Raw genomic sequence first — 22,672 nt, 5'->3', positions numbered from 1 at the left:
CACCTTCACCACCCCATCAACCACACTGATCCAGGACCTCATCGCCTCCTCATCCTCTAAAACAGGCCCTTATCATTTAGGAATAAATTGACACATGCAGTTTGGTTTAGTGATGTGGTAGTTTACTCAAATAAAAACATTGAATTTAAATTTTACAATTTTATAGGAAGTCAATTATTCATTCATTCATTTTTTTTTTCATTTTCACCGACAACTTATCCAGCATAATTAACCAGCGGATGCCCTTCCAGCTGCAACCCATCACTGCGAAACACCCATTCACTTTTATTCACACACATACACTACGACCAATTTAGCTTACCTAATTTACTTACAGTGCATGTCTTTATACTTGTGGCTAAAACCGAAGCACCCGGTGAAAACCCACATGAACACAGAGAGAACAAGCAAACTCCACAGAGAAATGCCAACAGATTCAGCAGAGGCATGAACCAGTGACCTTCTTGCTGTGATGCGACAGTGCTATCCACTGCGCCACCCATTATAGGAAGTCATTTTACCATTTAATCTATTTTAAATAAAATAAAATAAAAAACACTGGTGTGGAAAATTTCTAATAAATGTACTGTCATCGGTTCTAAAGACAGTTATTTATTTACTGAAATATCTAATGACAAGGATAGCTAGAATTTTGTTTTAGTATGAAAAAAAAATATTTACATTTACTTTTGCAAGTACTGGGTTGCGGCTCGAAGGGCAACTGCTACGTAAAAACCTGTGCCAAAGCAGTTGGCGGCTCATTCTGCTGTGGCAACCTCTGGTAAATCAGGGGATACGCTGAAGTATGAATGACAACACATTTACTTGGAATAAGTTAAATATCAGTATTCAGTCACTTTATTCATTTTCCTTTAGCTTAGTAAATCAGCTTAGAGACTTAGAGAAACTTGTTGATGCTTTTATCAGCAGCAGGGTGGATTACTGTAATAGACTCCTCACCGCCTTCTTAAAAAGACAGTCAGACAGTTGCAGCTCATCCAGAACGCTGCGGTCAGGATTCTAACAACAACAAGAAAATCAGAGCACAACACACTTGTCCTCAGGTCTTTACACTGGCTCCCAGGTACATTCAGAATAGATTTTAAAGTATCATTACTGGTCTATATATCACTAAATGGCCTAGGACCTCAATACATTACAGATAAGCTCACTGAATACAAACCTAACAGATCACTCAGATCACTAGGAAAAAGTTAATTAAAAAGTCCAAAAGTTCAGTCATAGCAGGGTGAATTTGCCTTCAGCCACTTCCCCAACAACTACTCTGGCATATGTTTTACGCATGCAGTGGATGCCCTTCAAGTTGCAACCCAGTACAGGGAAACGTCCATAAACTCTATCATTCACACACGCACCCATACACTATGGCCCATTTAGTTCATCCATTTAGAACATGCAAACTCAATACAGACATGCCAACAACTGGCCCAGCTAGGTGAGGTGACCGTGCTAACCACTGAGCCACTGTGCCACCCCTATTATTCCATTTGTGATATTTACACGTTTCTAATCTTCTAATCTAAAAACAAACCTAGTAATATAAAGTACATTTTAATAGAAAATTATTGACTTGGTCAGCATATTTATTTTGTAACTAAATTAAGGGTCCATTAGTTAATGTTAGTTGATGTATTTACTAACATCAAGAATGAATAATCTTGTAAAGCATTTATTAATCATAGTTTAACATGAAGTAGTTCATTATTCAAATCTAAATTTGAGCTTGTTAATATGAACACTTGGAGTTAAAATAAGCTAATATAAACTAATGTAATTTAACTTGTATAACATTAACTAAGGTTAACAAACATGAACAATTATTGTATTAAATGTATTAATAAGTGTTTGTTTATGTTAGTAAATACATTAACTAACATTAACTAATGGACCATTATTTTAAAGGATTACCATTTATTGTGTGTGTGTGTGTGTGTGTGTGTGTGTGTGTGTGTGTGTGTGTGTGTGTGTGTGTGTGTGTGTGTGTGTGTGTGTGTGTGTGTGTGTGTGTGTTGTGTGTGTGTTGGGACCAAATGAACAAATTGTGTTGATGTAACTACTCAATATATATTTTCCAGCATGCTTTGCATGGGATTGCATTAAGAGGAAAACAAAAATGTTTAACAGCTACTTGTCAGTATTTTAAAGGGCACCTATGATGATAATCATTTTTGGAAGCAGTTTGGACAGAACTGTGTGTGGGTATAGTGTGCCCACTATCATATTGAAGCGTTATAAACACAATAAGTCTCTTTAAAAAAAAAAAAAATATATATATATATATATATATATATATATATATATATATATATATATATATATATATATATATATATATATATATATATATATAAATTCCTGACATTAAAACAGGACACAAAGCCCTCCTAATTTGAGGCCCACCACAATGTGATGCCCATTAAATTGATTGACCGACATCATGATTTTATAATGACATGTATACACATACCCACATAATTTTTTTTTTTTGCAAATAAACTGGGATTAAAATAATTGTTCCAATTATCTGTGATTTTTTGATTTATTAGCATGAAGCAGTTTTAAAACAACATGTTTGTAGTAAAGACAGTATAATTGCTATCTAGTTTGTGTGTGTGTGTGTGTGTGTGTGTGTGTGTGTGTGTGTGTGTTGGTTTATGTGATTTACGAAGACATTTCATATGAATACACGCCACATTATGAGGACATTTTCAATTATGAGGACATGGTCGGAGTCCTCATAATTTTAGCAATGTAGAAGTGCTTCTTTAATGTAGAAGAGCTCAAATCCAAAATTTCTCCACATGACTTTATAGTTCACATAAACCTGATTTTGTGTATTACGTGTGTATTCGACATGCGCCCCTGTAGCCCGGACTGGGTACTGCATCCCCTCATTAATTATGCATGCGAGTGTATGAAATCGCGGCATGTGATTGGCTGACCATCAAACGTCCTCATAATAACTGTATCTGTCAAACATCTGTGTAAACAATAATGATTAAAAAATAGTTTTAAATATGTATAAATATGAATTACGTTCTAATTAAATAATAAAAATCCCCCACTACCTTTATAAGATCAATAAAGAAAAAAATGCCTGTTATTGGCCAATCGCCACCACCTGACTCAATCAATTCCGCGCTGGACAGATGGATATCACTCATCGTTTGAAGACAACACAAAGAAGCACGGAGCTTGTTTATTCGACGATTGATTGCATACGATTGATTAAATGTGAATTAATTTATGGAAACTGATAGCCACTGAACTCAAGCGATTTTATGCTGGAAGATCCGATGACACATGGGTGTCAATCATCAGTTTCAAGACCTTTAAGGTAAGACTGTTAAATAAACACCCAGATAATTAAGTGTACTAACGTTAACGTTACACGATTAATGTGCATTATTTGACTAAACTTAACAGCGAGTAAACCAAGTAACCTTGTTAACCTTGTAAGTTAGCGTACTTTTCATTTCCTGTCAAGAATGATGAACTATCGTTTTTAAAATGATGATTTATTGTTCTAGTATTACGTTTATGTTTGCAATGTCGTCATGGCTTACCAAAGTAACAGATGCGTTGCATGTAATCGTTTATAGTGTGCTTCCCAACAAACACACAACGTTGCCTCAACGTAGCGACCTTCCTACAACGTTGTACCAACCTTGCAAAAAGGTTGAGGATTCTACGTTGTTGCTAAACGTTGTCACAACGATGTCATAAGGTTGCCATTTAAACATCATGAGGGCCGCATACTTTAGGTTGTGCTTAGGTGGCGTGGACAACCACTGTACAACATTTACTGGTCACAGCTGAATCAGTTTAAATTTCAACAAGCCGTCGTCTCATTCATCAACGACCGAGGAGACGTGAGTATTGCTTTATTTCTTCTTGCTAAATAAGATACGTAAATCGTGAATATTCAAACAAACCTACGATTTCGACAACAATCTGTTCCAACATTACACACTCACAAAAGCCGTAATGAAGTTGTTACGAGCGAGTAACATTTCAGCATTCCGTTCACGGACGGCGACAACATTAAAATCATTAAATCTCTCGATAAAACATTTCCTGATTATTTACCTACGCCTAGTCTTTAGTCAAATAGGAAATAATGTTTTTGAAGTTCAGTTTTTTCCATATCCATAGTGATCAGTCAGTATGATACTTCATCACACGAGCCGACCCACTTTTTACAAAACACACAAAATAACTTTTAAATACAAAACATCTCTGTGCAGTTTGCGTCCCGGTAAAGGGACAGTTCACTCAAAAATGATTTGTACTCACGAATTATTTGCCCTGTAAATAATAAGTGATTCCAAACCTTTAAGTTTCTTTATTCTGTTGAACACTAAAGACTGTAAGCATTTGCTTTCATAGTAAAAAACACTAATTAAATAGTTACAGTTTTCCAGCTTTATTTAATACATCTTTATTGTTTAGCAGAAAAAAAGCTAAATAATTAAAACTTAAGTTTGGAACAAATAAAGGATGAGGCTAAATGGCAGAATTGTCAGTTTTGGGTGAGCTATCTCTATAAGTTAAAGTATATAAGTTGATGTTCATATGCCTAATTAATATAGATATCAGTAAAAAGGTCTGCTAGTCTAAATTTCTATTTTGATTGGTCTTTTGATGTTTTATTTAAAACCCACTCTTTTCTTTGCTCAACAGGCTATTTTCACATGGAGGTAATCTTCTATTGATAATTTCTGGATTTTAAGTATGTGTAAGTTGCATAAAACTCTATTGCTTAACCACTCACTGTTGTTTTCAAATTACTCGTGTAACTTGTCTTTCAGAATGGTTTCAGCTGTTGAATTCACCTCAGATCAGTGTTGCTGTAATTCCCGATCTATGGAAAGAATAATTGAATGAGGTAAAAAGTATACTACTCTATTTACTATCATAATAAATGTAGTTATGTTACTTGAAACAGCATGTTCATAATGTGGAAAATAGATCATGCTTATGAAAAATTACTTTATTATTTTGTACAGCTGTTATTGAAATGACACTAAGTTTAACATTCCATTTACAGTGAGCAACGCCACAACTACAGGACCTCTTCTTTCTCTTCTCATAATTTAAGTAAGTATTGGGAGACTAACTCTGTTAACTCAAACCTGTTTTCCCTGTATCTCTAAATTTATTTAATTGTATGTGATTTTGGTATATGATATACTAATTAAAGCATTAAAATAAAGTAGGCTACATAATTACTCACTGGAGATTTTATATGTAATGAAATTAAAATAAATGTCTGAAACTTCAATAACTTGCTAGTCATAGTCGTTTCCATCTGTCCTCTCTTGTTCACTGCCTATTTTGACTTGTGTCTGCTGTGGATCTCTGAAGCTGGATTATCTGTTGAATTTGTTTTTTTCCTCTGACAGCTTTCTCCATACCAACAACTATGCCTGGTCTTCAGCTGCGCTCTCCAGTCTGCTGTATTCTCCAGTCCAGCTTCACTGCCCAGTGTCTGAATTTTAATTTATATATTTATTTATATATATATATATTTACATTTTAATGATTTCTTTTTTACTTTTCTTGTTTGTTTACCCTTTAGTTTAATTATATATATATATATATATATATATATATATATATAATCTAAACTTTATACTGTTTGTTTATAATTAGATGTGTACTGTATGTATTAAATGTTGTGAAATATATAATAAAAAGTTTGATTAGATTCATTTGTGTGTTATTTTTACACTTTAAAGTTTACACATGCAGTTGTTAAATTAAATAGGAAAAATATATAAACAATATTTCATATTACGCAATACTGGAAAAGAATTGCTGCTTATCCTGTATTCTAGGCAGTATTGATAAACTGCCACAAAAAATATTAATACAAGTAGTAAGAACGCCGCCTCGCGGTTGCTGAATGTCGCACGACAACGTTGCTACAGCCTTCTCACGTCTTACATTTCTACGTTGTGACAATGTAGCGAGCACGTAAGCGGCAACGTTGCCTTTGAAAAAATACAACGTTGTGCAGACATCGCTACAACGTAAATGTGTTTGTTGGGTTATTAATTTTGTAAGATGAGTATTTGCTAATCAAGTCATAACGTTATTGTCAGATTGATATCACTAATGTATGTAATGATAAGTTACACGTTATGGTCTAACTTGTTATTAGACGTTTTTACTGCACCCAAGATACAAGACGAATATGTTTTCATAACTGTAACGTTATGTTAACTGTATTTTTCATAGCACGTGCTGATGAAGTAGTTTAATCGTTTTATTTTGTCCTCATTTTCATTTTATTTATGAATAATGTTGCTTACACTTACAAAATGGTCACAAAACATTCACATATGGTAAATCTAAATGTGAAACGTGGTTCCAAAACACTTTTGGTGGTTTTGGCATGAATTAACATGGGATTCACACAAAAGTGTTCCAGAAGCACACATTTCACATTTGTATTTTGCACATGTGAATATTTCTGTAAAGGTAACGTGTATACAGATGTTTCATCCTATTAAATATGTAGTCTGTGTGTATTTGACATTTTACTGACAAAGAAAAAGCAAACAAATAATTTTAAGTAACTTACATTACATTTTTTTTCCTGTTTCACTGGCATGTCATACTGACATGCATATTACAGACTAAGCACAAACTTTAACATGTGTACCCTTTGAAAAAATAAATAAACTAAATATGATTAAAAAAAAAATTACAAAAATGCATTGATGTACAGTGACATTGGTGCATTGCTTGCGACAAATGGTGACAGCAAGGTCGCAGAGACTCAAACTGAAACCAAAGGATGAAGCAGTGTACTATGCTTTGACTTCAAAAGATAAAACTGGGTTTGAAATAAAATACATAAGCTTATTCAAAGGTAAGAAAAAAAAGTCTGTTTACGTCAGGGATCTCCAATAATTGTTCTTTTTCATGACTAATCTGAAAAATCATTTGCTAGGTCGGGGAGTATTCAGCTCTAGCCACTATAGAAAAGAAGATTTTCTAGTTGAATATAGAGGAGACATAATAACCAAAGAAGAATGTGAAAGAAGACGCAGACTTTATCATAATGCACTTGAAGTGTTTTTGTTTCAACTGCTTTTTAATGGAAGACTGTTATGGTATGTATATTGCTTTATTAAATTTGCTAACATTTATGTTTCTGTATTTTCCTTAAATATATATATATATAAAAAAGGAACTTGTCTTTTCCAAAACTTGATAATTTTTTTTGATCTGCAATTACTTACTGTGTAATTTAGTAACTACTGTAATTACATGAGGTGGCATTGTTTTCTATGATTCAGGGTTGATGCTGCAAGAGAAGATGGCTCGTTGGGTAGACTTATTAATGACAATCATATAAACACAAACAGCAAAATGAAAATAATCAATGTTGATAGAAAACCCTATTTGTGCTTATTCGCAACAAAGGACATCAGTCCAGGGCAAGAGATCACTTATAACTATGATGTTTCAGAATGGCCATGGAGGAACAAGGTATGCAGAGATTAAAGTTGTTTTCTTAAAAATTATTTGGTTATATAAAATTAAGCCAAAATAAACTTAAATCTTTGAAAAATACCGTATTCTTCAAGCATTTACATTTGTTTAATATTGTGTTGTTCATCTAAACAGGTGACCTCTGACACTGAAATCCAGACCAGTACTTCACTTAGCTGTGCAGGACAGAAAACTGGAACACAGAAGGTAAATGACTGAGAACACTGACTGTATATTTTCCCTTAGTTTAGCTCTATATATGCTAAAACTGTCACAAAGTTTACTGTTTATACAGTTTGTCAGTTCTGTAAGGATTTACTTGTGTTAATAGTGTTGTTCATCTAAACGGGTGACTTCTGACACTGAAATCCAGACCAGTACTTCACTCAGCTGTGCAGGAGACAATACTGGAACACAGAAGGTAAATGTCTGAGAACGCTGACTGTATATTTTCTCTTAGTTTAGCTCTCTATATATGCTAAAACTGTCAAGTTTACTGTTTATACAGTTTGTCAGTTCTGTAAGGATTTACATATATTAATACTGTGTTGTTCATCTAAACAGGTGACCTCTGACACTGAAATCCAGACCAGTACTTCACTCAGCTGTGCAGGAGAAAATGGTGGAACACAGAAGGTAAATGTCTTAGAACACTGACTGTATGTTTTCTCTTAGTTTAGCTCTCTATATATGCTGAAACTCTCATAAAGTTTACTGTTTATACAGTTTATCAATTGTGTAAATATTTACATGTGTTAATATAAGGGTTGGGTATCATTTTTTTTTTTTTGATACCTACTGTAAATCGATACTTTTAAAACGAAACCGGTGCCAAAACAGTGCCTGAACCGATACTTTTTAGCCACAAAATTATGGTGGATGACTCTAGAAAAATCTTTTATTTGACAATTAAAAAAATAATAATTTTAATAGAACAATATAATTAAAGTTTCAAGTAAACATCAATTCATATTTTTGTATTTGAGTTGCATTAATACATTTCCTTTGATCATTTGTTGGTTAGCATGAATTTAGGATTTGCAATTTGAAATTACATTAGCTTACTATTAACCTGTGGGGGAGCAGGCAGGGGCCACGTACTTTTGGAGGCACATTTTAACATGTATATCACAAAATACTTAAAAAATGATTCAAAGTCATTTTTTTTCTTGCATTACTTTGCAGTCTTCATAAACAAGATAATTAAATAACTTAAACTCAAAATAACCTTCCTTGTTCATTTATTTGACGAGTAACGTTATACTGGTGTAGGAGAACACATTTCTAACATTCAAGTACATCAAGGCACATTGTTGCATCTGTAAACTTTAACAGGCCTGCAGTTGAAGTCAATTTATTTTGCCTTCCCATTCATTTAAAATAATTTTTCTGAAAATGTTCAAAGTGTTTCCTAAAAAAAAAAGAATTATTCCAGAGTTATTATAAGTTCTATATCTTATTGTTTATTTCATAAATAAAAGCTGTTTTTAATTTAAATAAAAATAAGGTCAGTATTTTTAGCCTCTTCAAGAAATATTTGCTGGATATTTTTGATTTACACAAAAAATCAGTTACAAAATAATTTGAATAATTTTAACTTTCGTAGTAAACTGATTAAGTCATTAAATTACACTTTAATCTGAATAAAAGACTATAAAATACTTAAAGGGACTTTGTCTGAATACAACTGTCTTGCAAAATAAATAGTAAAATGTTCTGCACTGACTGTCTAGCATGGGGAAGATAAAACAGCAGATTTTAGAAATAAGTTATAAGTTAAACTATTGTGTTTAAAAAAGTGTTGTAAATAAATCATGTGTTGAAGACGGAAATCAAAAATGAATGAAGGCAAAACTAAACAAGTTGAATATGACTTGCATGAGCGTGACTGAAAACTACATCTGATCAATGTCTTACATCTGTTCTTTGGTACTTACCGACTGTTTGTAAATTCAAGACTGCATTTCCTAACGTTAAACTCTGTACACTAGATTTCTAATTAATAATGGTCTCTGCATAGCCGAGGACTTCCTATTATAAAAGTGTTAAAATCGCTATTGAAAACAGAAGTCTAATATCATCAACAGTGGACATTTTGATAGTGTTTCACAACCTGAACATGACTGCAGTTCAATCTTTTTATTACCTGTGTCAATTTGGGCGTCAACTTCTGACGAATGCAGGGAACTGATCCGCGCAGCTCCTTTACAGAGAGCAAGTGCCGCGAAAGTAGAGTTCCTCTGCCTTTGAGCCCTCAAATGTGTCATTAAGTTTGACATGTTTCAATCCTTGCTTGTAAAATATGCTTTAAAATGCTTAGTTTAAGCAATTTTGATGAAAGTGGTCATGCGTGTTGATCTGGAGTGTCGCTCTCGCTGACCGAAAACCAGGCTGAATGTGCTTTACTGCGCGCATTGCGTGCGTCCGTTCCCTAAGCGACAGTAACAATCACTTACATTGCCTGTCCGTATTCCTCAAAGTTGTTTAGGATTAAATGTTTACGTCCTTCATACGTCCTTGTCGCAGCACCAGTGGCACTGAAATTAGGCCCCAAAATTCATATGCTGATTTGATCCGGTACACTTTGGTTACTTAGGTACCGGTGCTATAATGGCACCAGGTTTTGGTACCCAACCCAAGTTAATATTGTGTTGTTCATCTAAACAGGTGACCTCTGACACTGAAATCCAGACCAGTACTTCACTCAGCTGTGCAGGAGAGAATGGTGGAACACAGAAGGTAAATGTCTGAGAACACTGACTGTATATTTTCTCTTAGTTTAGCTCTCTATATTTGCTGAAACTGACAAAGTTTACTTTTTATACAGTTTGTCAATTGTGTAAGGATTTACATATATTAATATTGTGTTGTTCATCTAAACAGGTGACCTCTGACACTGAAATCCAGACCAGTACTTCATTCAGCTGTGCAGGAGACAATACTGGAACACAGAAAATAAATGTCTGAGAACGCTGACTGTATATTTTCTCTTAGTTTAGCTCTCTATATATGCTGAAACTCTCATAAAGTTTACTTTTTATACAGTTTGTCAGTTCTGTAAGGGTTTACTTGTGTTAATAGTGTTGTTCATCTAAACAGGTGACCTCTGACACTGAAATCCAGACCAGTACTTCACTCAGCTGTGCAGGAGACAATACTGGAACACAGAAGGTAAATGTATTTGATACCTACAAGTGTTTGATACCTAGCAGAATTGCTCTCCGGGTTATTTGTGTAATTGGATATTATGTCATTTTTAAAATGGGAATAGTTAGGAGATGCAGGTTTCTCTTACTAAAGTCAGATTGGACCAATAGGTTGTGTGTTGCATGCTGTTCAGGAGTCGGGGGTGGGGTGGGGCTGGGGGAAAGGGTGACTGACGCATGCTGCTGCGCCCCACAGCAACAGAGAAGGCTTGGCAGAGCAAAAAAATACTGCATTACTATTTTTGTTAAATAATTTTTTTTAATCATACTAAAATAACACTTGACAGAAGTTCACTCAAAAGCGCAAGTTCTTTCTGTCATTAATTACTAACACTCCTGTCATTCCTACTACTTTCAGAACATAAATTTTGATATTTTACCATATGAAAATGCAATGCAGTTATGAAAATTGTGAAATTAAAGCAATAGTACAGAGATCTGGTCCCCGCGTCAGGTCAGGGTGCACCTGTAACCTTTAAAACGAAGATCAGGAGGCGCACTAAACTCACACGGGAAAGAACTGGGCATTCAATTCATGTTTTAGTTAAATAATTCTTAAATACAGCTCTCTTGATCTCTAAAAGGGAAAAAATGCAAAAGAAATTTGTCGTTAAATTAATTTTAGCAGGGACGCAACTGCCTGTCATTTTCACATTCGTTTTTCAGTTAGGGATTAGGTCTATTAGAGTAACCTAATAAAAATGTTTTGTTGGACACCGTAGTCTACACAATAATCAATATTATAATTTATTGTATTCATTATTATTAAAACTAAACTATACAATTGATAAAACAAAACCCTTTTTAATGTTTGCTTTCATTTTGACACCGCTAACAGTTGTAATAAGAAACATCACATTATGCAGAAGTTAAAAAAATACCTTTTGAGTTTAAAGATGATCAGCCTGCCAAGTCAAGTTTACAGTGTCATAAATGAAATAGGTAGCATGAGTAAAGGGGATTTGCAACCTCTCGTATGCGCTGCAGGTAGACTGAATGATAATCTTTAAAAATATATATGCAATACAAAACTTTAAACATTTATGTTTTTTTTTAAAAAAAGAAAAAAAATCAGGAGAGTGAAATATCATTTAAACCACTGGTCTGGCGCTGATAGTTTATTGTTTGTAGCTAGAAGAAGAAACAAAAAGCAGATGAAAACCTGGCTGGGGAGACGGCGATAACATGGATTATCTGTTCTTTAGAAAAGATCACGACATTGTGAGGCGTTTATCATACAACGCAATTCGTGTTTATAATCATTAATATTAACTAATATTAAAATTCTCTCTAGACTTTGTTTTAGGGCTTGTTCTTGTATGCTAAATATACCCTAGGCTTATTGCACGTACAAATCTGATTGTGAAGAATGATTAAGCGCTCGCATTTTTTATTGCATCTTTTTCGCTGATTATTTATATTTTATTTTTTTAAAGTGGTGAGAATATTATTTACTGGCAAACTTGTTCCTCGATCTCGTACATAAACAAATAAAGTAGCCTACCTAAGTTAATTTACCTTTAATGTAAAAATTAAGGAATAACTTAACTTAATATTAATAAATAAAACCTCGGTATAAACGTACGCGTTTAACTTTCGTTAATAAAACAACACAAAACTGTTTATAAATATTGTAGTTAAATATTAAAAAACTTTAACTGCTTGAAACCTTATAATAATAACAATTAAATGTTACTTTACTTAGCAAACAGCCTAAATGGCACTTTACTCATCAGTGTAATAATAATATAAATATTAATAATTGTAAGTAAAAAGAAAATATTAACCTAGTAACAATGTAAGTCAGATGTTTAAAAAAACAGCGTAGGTTCTCTCCACCTTTTGTATTCGTATTTTAAATTATTTTCCAGAAAAACTAACATGTTGACTTTGTCCGGTTTAAGTGAAGAATGGGGTTATAATGTTTCCAGCAATACACTGTTAGACGGTGTGCTTGTAGCGAAAATGCACAGACAGGCTACTTTTTCACAACCATGCGATAGGGTTTCTTGCTTCTGTTCCGCCGCCAGCATTTCTCGCAAAGCAGGTTTCTCTCTGCTGCGGGGCGGCGCGTTCTTAACTAGTTACCAAATATGTTGCTCCATTTCTCATCAATGTCTTCCATTTATCACTTTCTCTTTTTTGACAATGGACAACCGTGGTGGCAACTAACCACGGTGGTGACCCAGTTGTCACGGTGACCATCACAGCACTAGTCTTAAGTATATATATAAAAAAATATCGCAATATATATCGCAGGAAAAAAAATATTGCAATGTCAATTTTTTTTCCAATATCGTGCAGCCCTAGTGTGTAGTGTCTCCATAATTACTGATTGTGCTATATTGTGTATTAAATTAGGTTGTGTGTCCTCATATTTACTGTTGTTGTCATGTTGTGTATTGTGGGGGAGGGACAGAAGATGCAGGTTTCCATTACTAAAGCCAGATTGGACCTATTGCTTGTGTGTAGTGTCCCCATAATTACTGATTGTGTTATATTGTGTATTAAATTAGGTTGTGTGTCCTCGTATTTACTGTTGTTGTCATGTTGTGGGGGAGGGACAGAAGATGCAGGTTTCCATTACTAAAGCCAGATTGGACTTATAGGTTGTGTGTGTGTGGTGTCCTCATAATTACTGATTTTAGGGCTGTGCAATTAATCGATAATCCGATTTCCATTTTGACTTCTAACAATCATGAAAAAACATTAATCAAGATAAACGATTATTGCATCATATACCGCCCCTTTCCAGTTTTGCACATTTGTTGCTCTGCAAAGCTCAGTTCCACGTAAAAATGACTAAAAGCATCTACTGTAATGTAACTTTTGCAGCACGGGATGAGCATCATTCATTTATGTACATTCGAATCATTCATGTTTTTAAACGTGCAAACGAGCGCATGCTGTTTTGTGTTCGTGCTTGGCCTCAGAGACGAGCAGAGCACACACATCGAAAGTCATCTTAAAGTGAGTGCTTTAATGGTCAAATACATGCACATTCGTGTCAGAGCGCGGTGTTTAGTGATTATTCATTTTAACCCTCATTTTTGTAATAAACTAGTTGAGAATAAAAAAACATGTGAAAGAGAAACCATATCAGAGCCGCACTATTCTTTTAAGTGACAGCATGCAATATTCCTGCTTAAGGAATTAATTTTTTATCAAACAAATGGAGAAAATCTCTCGCTGCTCTTGACTGAAGGACTTTTGTAGCTAAAGTTTTTTTTTTTTTCTTGCAGTGAAGATGCTTAAAGCTCAGTTTGTTTCATATTTTTTTTATTGTATTTATTTCCCTTTCCTTATTTACAGGAAGGAAAATAACTGCATATATACCGTTAACGTCAGAATTATTAGCCCTCCTGATTTATTAGCGACCCTTTCCCCCCAATATCTATGAATGGAAAGAATTATTTTCAACCCATTTTTAAACAATAGTTTTGGTATCTCATTTCTAATAACTGATTTCTTTTAACTTTGCTTTGATGACAGCACATAATATTTTACTAGATATTTTTTTAAGATACTAGTATTCAGCTTAAAGTGACATTTAAAGGCCTAATTAATGTAATTAGCCAAGTCATTGTATAACAGTAGTTTCTTCTGCAGACCATTAAAAATATATATTGCTTAACGAGCTAATAATATTGAGCTATTAAATTAGATTTCAAAATATTAAAACCTGCTTTTATTCTAGCCGAAATAAAACAAATAAGCCTTTACCAAAAGAAGCAGGAAATAGTGTGGAAAAATTCCTCTGTTAAACAACATTTGGGAAATATTTGTATATAAAAAAATTCACAGAAGAGCGAATAATATTTGACTTCAACTGATAATTCGTGAGAACGATTTTGACCAAAATAATCGTCATTATGATTTATCCCATAATCGAGCAGCCCTAACTGATTGTGCTATATTGTGTATTAAATTAGGTTGTGTGTCCTCGTATTTACTGTTGTTGTCATGTTGTGTATTGTGGGGGAGGGACAGAAGATGCAGGTTTCTGTTACTAAAGCCAGATTGGACCTATTGCTTGTGTGTAGTGTCCCCATAATTACTGATTGTGCTATATTGTGTATTAAATTGGGTTGTGTGTCCTCGTATTTACTGTTGTTGTCATGTTGTGTATTGTGGGGGAGGGACAGAAGATGCAGGTTTCCATTACTAAAGCCAAATTGGACCTATTGGTTGTGTGTAGTGTCCCCATAATTACTGATTGTACTATATTGTGTATTAAATTAGGTTGTGTGTTCTCGTATTCACTGTTGTTGTATTCACTTATACAATAGGTTGTAGGCATGGGCTGGTATATGATTCTGACAGTATGATTACTTTGGATAAAAAAAAAAAAATCAAAGTATATATTTTTTTTAAGAAACATTTAAATTATTTTAAAACGTTCAACATGTCAGGCTAAATAATAAAAATATATAATTCAGTGTTTTCTTTAGAATTTTTTTCAGATGTGGCGGCAGACTCTCTTGGGCCTTTTACACGGATCTACCAACTACTTAAACAAATAACGCACAGCAATACTACTGTTACAGAAAAGTTCACTCTGTTATAATTCACTTAAAGGTGCAGTAGGTGATGTGCCAAAATGCTAACCGCTTAGCATATTATCTTTGGACGGCGGGGAGGGACTGTGATTCAAAGCCACAACCCCTGAAGTAACTAGCGCGCGCACCGCATCACAACAACAGACAGACAACCCACTAGTTCATGTCATTCGCCAGTTAGACTTAGTGTTTAGCCAGCGTCGTGCAGGAATTACATATTACTTAGCCATACTTACATGCTATTTCAGAGCGAATATTCAGAGTAGCGGTAAACGGTATAGGAAGGCTGGCATTGTTCAAAAATGACCCAATGTGAATATAAAAGCAACTTCAGCTCAATAAAGCAGTTAGGCGGAATAGAGCTATTTACTGATGTTTTGTTGTTAAACTAAATATAAATCTACATTATCGATGCTGTAAAAGGACCTTATGAAACTGAAAATAATCACATCAATCTTTCACTGGGAGATTTCAGTGGCTGAACAACACGTCTGTGCATATAAGTCATTCACAACAGAACACAATCTAACATTAGCTTAGCCTGACTAAAATAGTTTTAAAACAGAACATTACCTGTCTAACAGTAATACTTCAGCAATGGTGTTGTCTTTCTTCCAGCGTGCTCAAGTTACTCCAATATTGATATAGGTTTTTAAAAGTTTCAATTCATTTTTTGATTTCTCCTGGTCCGTCTCGTGACGGCCCGGCAGCTTATGCAGACGGGCACATCCTAATGGCTTGAACGGATGCGCAGAAGTCCCAATCTACATTTGCTGACAGACAGTCTGAGCTGCTTATCGGAGTTATGGGAGATGTCGGTCCGACTCTATTTAATTGGGTAAACATTTTTTAGTTTTATGCCTTGCCCAGAATATAAAATTACATTTAAACACATTTAGATCATTTACTGTAATCATTATATTGGACTGTGAAGAGACTTTCAACCAGCACAACAACAAATGTTTCTGAAGACAATCACCTGCACCTTTAACTTTTAATGCGTTTTGGTGCGTTTTATAACCCGCTATTAAAAAAACAATGACTAAATGTTTTGAATGAGTAGTAATGTAGCAGTGGTGGGGTAAATTTTGGTGTGGCGCCCCGCCATGAAAGAATGAATGTAGTGGAAACCATGTAATTGACTTCTGTTATCTCCATTAGTTTTTAAAAACACAGATTTCTTTACAACATGAAAATACATCTTTGGAGATCTTTCTTTTCTTTGAATAATAAGCCACTGCACTGTTCAGGTGCACAGCATGCTGAATGGTGGTGCACAAGTGATTTGTTTTTCAAATGTTTGAGGAATTGTGGGATGAATTTAAGCTGAATTGTAGTTTATGTTGTAGATGGTCTTTGACAACATCTAAAAAAAAAAAAAAACGTACATATACCTTAGGAATGGTATAACATTTTGTTTTTGTTTTAACTGTAAACCTTGAAACTGACTATCATCCCATGCCTAATAGGTTGTGTGTTGTGTCCTGATATTTATTTACAGTGTTATATTGTGTATTTAACATGGGTTAGGTGTTGTGTGTCTTTCTACTTACTTATGGTGGTATATTGTGTATTAATATAGGCTGTGTATTGTGTCCTTGTGTATTTACTGCTGCTGATGATTTTTTTTTTTTTCAACAGATTTGTAAACTTTATGTAATATCAGTAGCTGTGTCAAGCTTGGATAAATGTGCCAGCTGCAGTGGGCCCTACAATGCATTCAAGTGGGTTAGGGTAAAATGTAAAAGTAAGTATTGTGCTTTGATAAATTAAAAAATAATAACAATAAAAAATTAATTGTAACCCTCTCTGTGAAAACCCAGCTAAAGTCATGTTTTGATTTACTGCTCTCTCTCTCTCTCTCTCTCTCTCTCTCTCTCTCTCTCTCTCTCTCTCTCTCTTTCTTTTTTCTAAGAACCTGTTAAAAGGAATATTGCCAATATCATAAATCAAGTTATTTCATTTTGTTTATTTACATTTTTATTAAGGCACAATGTAGTGCCAAGTATGGTCAATTAGTTTATCGTACTAATTAAATTGTTGCACCTAAGTGCTCTCACGATGCGGTATGCGGTCCAGTCAGTACTGAAATTTGAAAAACGTCCGCTAAACGTTCCCACTAAAATTTAAGCACTGTTGATCGTGTTCTTAAACGGCACTGATTTGCTGTTGTGTTCACATGCTCAACAGAAATGACTGTTATTGACTGTGAAGGTCATCAACTCCCCACCGTTTACTAAGTGTAAACACAAAAATTCGAACACTGGAGTGCTTTAAAGCAGTGAAGATCAGTCGATTCATCAGGGGATTTTTCATATGTCAGCTCAAAGACAGACCAGCTGAACTTCACAGCTTTAAAACGTTCCAGTGTCCTTGTATCTGTGATTACACCAATGTTATAATAGTTTTGGATATTTTATTAGTTTCAGTTTCTATTTCGTTTTGACCTTTGGTTTTCAAATTCCGTTAGTTTTAATTAGTTTGAGGTAGATTTCTTAATTTTTATTAGTTTCTATATTTTAAAAATGTCTTAGTTTTAGTTTAGTTTTTATTAGTTCCAGTATTTAAGTTTTTTCTAAATAAGGACATTTGTTAGGTGCAAGATTCAAAATCAACAGCATAAAAACCATCCTCAAATTCAAATACAACAGCCCACAAGACAGCAGTCTTAAGTACAATATGTGTGCAAGGCTTCTTCTGAGGTTAGACACAGTAGTGATGGGCAGGGCTGGATTAACCAATTGGCATTATGGGCACAGGCCCAGTACGCATTTAGATTTTGCCTACTCTTCATCACGAGCAAGAGAAGTAGGAATCATTAATATGTGTGTATTATGGAGGACTCAGATTCCTAGAACTGGATTGGAGAGGTGTTATATCTAAATCATGTGCATTATAAGTTTGTAGAAGTTATACACTAAAAATACCCTTAAATATAAATGTTTGTGCTGCTTCAGTGAACTTGAACAAATATATTAAAATCCATTAATTTCCCCTAGTTGTATTAGTATTTTTTTCAAAGTGTGCTTTAAATGCTTAAAAATAAGTTTAATCTTTGTAGACTAGAAATATATGTAGTGTATATCATTCATTTTAAAAATGTGGGCAATACATTATAAATTAATTTTATTTAACAAATATTATATTAATCTTATTTTTTAATTCAACTATGGGGTGCGGCTATAGGGGGCCTACAAGACATTGTGCCCAGGGGCTTCTGAATTATTAATCCGGGCATGGTGATGGGAGGTATAGATTTTTAACGTGGATGTTATGACTCAACATTATGTAGTCAGCAATAGTAATTCAGTCAGTTAAAACATCACCATGATATGAAAAATGTCTTACAGTAAAGTTTTGCAACCAACTGAATCATGATTCACTGATTTAAATTCCATTACGATTGTCTGTTAAGAAATAAACTTACGTTTTTCACCAGATCCTCTCATTTAAGCCATCGGTTTAGCTGTAGTTGTTTTAAATTCAGTTCAGTCATACAGCAGGCTGTACCTTTTGTGTTTGGTTCACTGAATCATGCATGCGCAGTTTTATCGGTTCACCGCTTCTCAATGTAACGTTACTGTTCTAAAAACTGAATGAGTATATATTGGATTATTCAGAGTCACCGTACGTTTACACCGAAAGCGGCGAGAGCGTCAAAATAGCCGGAAGTCATTCATTTTCAATGAGAGCCGGCGGCGATAGGCGACGATAAGCGGCGAGGAGCAGCGCGGCGCGTCTTCGCCGGCGTGAGCGTCGAGGAGAGTTGAAATGAAGTCAACTTTATGGTAATGAGCTAGGACGCGGTTCGGCGGCAAGCAATCAGAATAAAGACATCCACCGCTTGATAGCAGTTCAGGGAACACAGACCTGTGAACTTTGGTTCCGACCACAGTTGTTCCCAAGGGTTTGATTATTGCGGTCGCCGGATTTCCAATTATTTACAATGTTTTCTTACAGGAACATACATTAAATAAGTTACTGGCGAGTTACTGATGTTCATCAATGTTATGTAAATTTATCTTTAAAAAGCGGGAATCTCACGCGATGTGACAGTACAAAACAGTATAGCTGCTTCAGGATATTTCAGACATATGGACACATATTGGATAAATAGAGCAAAGCCACACCACATGCAACTTGATCTTCCATTGTTATATGAATTTGATAAGAAGTGCGCAACATTTTCACGCTAAAAACATGTCTTATGCAGGAATGTAACTGATATGCTGCAACGGCTCCTTTAAGTACGAGATCAATGTAGCGAGTTTTGACGCTCTCACCGCCGGAGCTGAAGGCAGACAGCGTTGTCGCCAGGGCGACCTTGGATGCTCTCGCCGCTTTCGGTGTGAACGTACGGTCAGAGGGGGGTATTAGGCTTGTTATAAAGTAAGTAGTTTGTGGATAAGTGCTTACTTGAGACGCGATTCGTTTGAAATTATTCAGTTTGATTTGGTGAGCTTGTTCAATTGGTTCACTTAGAAGATCCGGTTAAAAAGATTAGTTTGCGATACTGAAATAAAATCCATTATTGAGCACAAATATGTTTAAGTAATAGTTTTAAGTCTCTGTAATTAATGCTGTCACCGTGCTGCTGTCATGTCCACTCGTTGCTTTTGTCGCGGGAGCAACAGTAAAGATGACTAGAGAAGAACCGGCTCAATCTGGCCAATGGCGGCAGGAGACTCAGGTGCGAAAAGGTTAAAAACAAACACCTGCGCGCAGATTATATTTACTACTAAAAGGCTTACAGTAAGATTATGTATTAAATACATTTACAAATATGAAAACGAAGGAGGTTTTTGCTATAACTTTAGTTAGTTTCAGTTAGTTATGTATGTACACATTACAGTTTCAGTTAGGTCTAGTTTTTAAAAAAAACTCATTTTTATTTTAGTTAACGACAATTATTTTACATTTTAGTTTTCGTTTTTTGTTCGTTTTCATTAACTATAATAACCTTGGCTTACACTCAGTAAACATTGGTGAGTTTGGTAAACTGATGACCTTTTAAGGCCAATCACAGTCATTTCTGTTGAGCACGTGAACACAATGGCAAATGAGCGCTGTTTAAGAATGAGCTCAGCCCAGATATTATCGGGAAATAGATGTTTTTAAATTCCAGTACTGATCAGTTCCAAATTTGAGTATTGTGAAAATACAATTACTTCTAGTAATAATCAAAAAAAGTTAAATAAAGAATGATTGAGAAAAGGGTGCGGTTGGGAAATGGAGATGAGCTCTGATCAACATGGTGCTGATCCCATGAATCTGTTTTCTTATTTGCAGTCATTCTCAAATCTTCTGAAAATTACGCAAGAAGAAAAACAAAGACCATGGTCTCCTGATGAAATTGCTGCAGTATTGAGACATTTCCAAAGCCATGTTTCCAAGGGTAAACTTGCCACAAAAATAGAATGCCAACAATGCAAATCCGCAGAGCATCCTATGTTGGCAAATCGCTCCATTCAAAACATCAGGGACTTTGTCAGAAACAGGTTTGATGCTGAAATGGAATCAGGTAGAAGTAGTCTTTTTGATAACACTTGACTTAAAGAATGTGTTTATAAAACTGTAATAAAAACTATATAATTGTTACAAATGTCATGACTAATGAATGAGATTTTATGCATGCTTATGACAGTTGTAATTTGATGTAATGTGCTTCGTTATGTCAATTTTAAATGACAACTTAACAAACCAATACATCACACGTTTTTTTTATTTTTGTCATGACAACTTGACATTACCAAGACAAGAGAAAAGCATTTAATAAATCGGTCAAATATGATTGTCATGAGGGCATATTTTTCTTGATCACGAATACAGTGGTAAAAGCTGAATGTGTTGTTAGAATGTTGTGATTGACTTCTAATAACATTTAAAAAAAACATTTTTAAAAATGTAATTTAAATAAATAAATTAAAAATTAAAAAGTGATTAGAAAAATATTCATGAAATAATTATAATGGTCTCATGGCAACCATAAACTACTTGTTTTGATTATGTCAGGTTGTCATGACAAAGACTGGGTGCCTGTTTCAGTAAGGAGGTTTAAACGACTCTGAGTTTAAACTTAAACTCTTAGTTGATTTACCGAGAGATTAAAAACTCAGTTTTCGGTTTCAAAATAGCTGATCTGAGGTATGTCAATAAACTTTGAGTAGGACAACTCAGAGTTAAGCACACTCAGAGACTATAAAAAGGCATTGTCAATGGAGCACAGATATTACAAGTGACTATGGCAACATCTTAAAAAAGAGATGCAAAGTTATAGCAAATATGATCATATATTTAAAAAAGCAACACCACTGCATCAGTGAAACAGAGGCAGCATGGGAAAACAGCTCAAGTTAATGCGTAATTTTACATTTAAAGTATTTAAATATTTAAGTATAATAAAATAAGTAACGTTATGTGTGTTTCCCAGAGATGGGTTGTGGCTGGAAGAGCATCCGCTGCGTAAAAACATGCTGAATAAGTTGGCGGTTCATTCCCCTCTGGCGAATCCCTGATAAATAAAGGGACTAAGCTGAAAAGAAAATGAATGAATGAATAAATGTTATGTGCAACGTTTAAAAAAAAATAATAATTTACACGCATTCCCACTATTATACTCGTTGATCAGTTTTAATAAATTTAAGTGCACTTGTGTGTCTGCCTCTATTATTGATCAATTGGTAGAGGTTGATATGAAATTTAGAATGTAAGCAAAACTAAACAGTTTTTAGAAAGAATAATAATCTCATTAATTGAGTAACAGTAGGCTACATGTCCCTGTTGAAGGTCAGTGAATTTAAGATAATTATTTATTAAAAAGGACTAGCCATTCTCGTACGTGACTTTGTTCTTTGTGTGACTGAAATGTAGGCAATAGCTATTTTTCCATCCAATAATATTAATCAAATGTATGTGCAAAACTAAAATATTGCATAAAAGATGCGAATAAAGCAGCGTTTCCATCCAACGAGTCAAAGAGAACTAAATCGCCACTTCCTGATTAAACAGGCGCCAAATACCAACTGTAAAAATAGAATTTACTGCGGTATAAGAAGCTGCGTCAAGCTTTTCTTTATTTAATAAATGTACTTATTTATTAGAATTAGTAGAACAGACGCTCTTGATACACTCCAGACGCTCTGGAGATCATTAATAATATAATAACATTAATATTGAAACAGTTAAGAAATTTTAGAATGACCAAAACAACATTTGAGATGTTACTGTGTGCTTAGCCTGCTGGTTTGTCCATTTACACAGTTTGATCAGCATATGATCTCTTATAACAAATCTTTTTTTAATGTACATACTGTAATTTGTCAGTAAAAGTGTTTCCATCGTAGTTTATGCACATCTTTTCTATCGAATAAAAGTTTATCC

The 22,672-nt window shown here is 34.3% G+C and overlaps 1 protein-coding gene and 1 long non-coding RNA gene across 6 annotated transcripts; both read left to right on the top strand.

Moving 5' to 3' along the window:
• The first annotated feature begins 3,179 nt into the window (after positions 1 to 3,179).
• On the top strand, positions 3,180 to 20,894 carry LOC101885896 (uncharacterized). 5 transcript variants are annotated; one of them, XM_087280025.1, is made up of 12 exons: positions 3,280 to 3,358; positions 6,983 to 7,145; positions 7,332 to 7,363; positions 7,459 to 7,524; positions 7,663 to 7,734; positions 7,859 to 7,948; positions 8,092 to 8,163; positions 10,195 to 10,266; positions 10,411 to 10,488; positions 10,627 to 10,698; positions 16,934 to 17,039; positions 20,582 to 20,891. In XM_087280025.1, the coding sequence occupies exons 2-12, from the start codon at positions 7,094 to 7,096 to the stop codon at positions 20,638 to 20,640; spliced, it is 771 nt and encodes a 256-aa protein (XP_087136151.1). In that variant the 5' UTR covers positions 3,280 to 3,358; positions 6,983 to 7,093; the 3' UTR covers positions 20,641 to 20,891. The 5 variants fall into 5 exon arrangements, with proteins under 5 accessions (NP_001429874.1, NP_001429873.1, XP_087136151.1 ...); NM_001442945.1 differs by having other exon boundaries at positions 3,180 to 3,358; positions 7,332 to 7,524; positions 20,582 to 20,894; XM_087280023.1 differs by lacking the exon at positions 3,280 to 3,358 and adding an exon at positions 5,969 to 6,901 and having other exon boundaries at positions 7,332 to 7,524.
• LOC141377636 (uncharacterized) lies at positions 3,784 to 5,567 on the top strand. The gene is made up of 5 exons (XR_015507386.1): positions 3,784 to 3,893; positions 4,705 to 4,721; positions 4,833 to 4,909; positions 5,072 to 5,121; positions 5,427 to 5,567. It is a non-coding gene; the product is annotated as an uncharacterized LOC141377636 (long non-coding RNA).
• Positions 20,895 to 22,672: the final 1,778 nt, after the last annotated feature.

The sequence above is a fragment of the Danio rerio genome, chromosome 14 (assembly GCF_052040795.2).
Source record: "Danio rerio strain M-AB ecotype USA chromosome 14, GRCz13ab, whole genome shotgun sequence".
Classification (NCBI taxonomy): Eukaryota; Metazoa; Chordata; class Actinopteri; order Cypriniformes; family Danionidae; genus Danio; species Danio rerio.
This window is presented reverse-complemented; position numbering and strand designations above follow the sequence as displayed.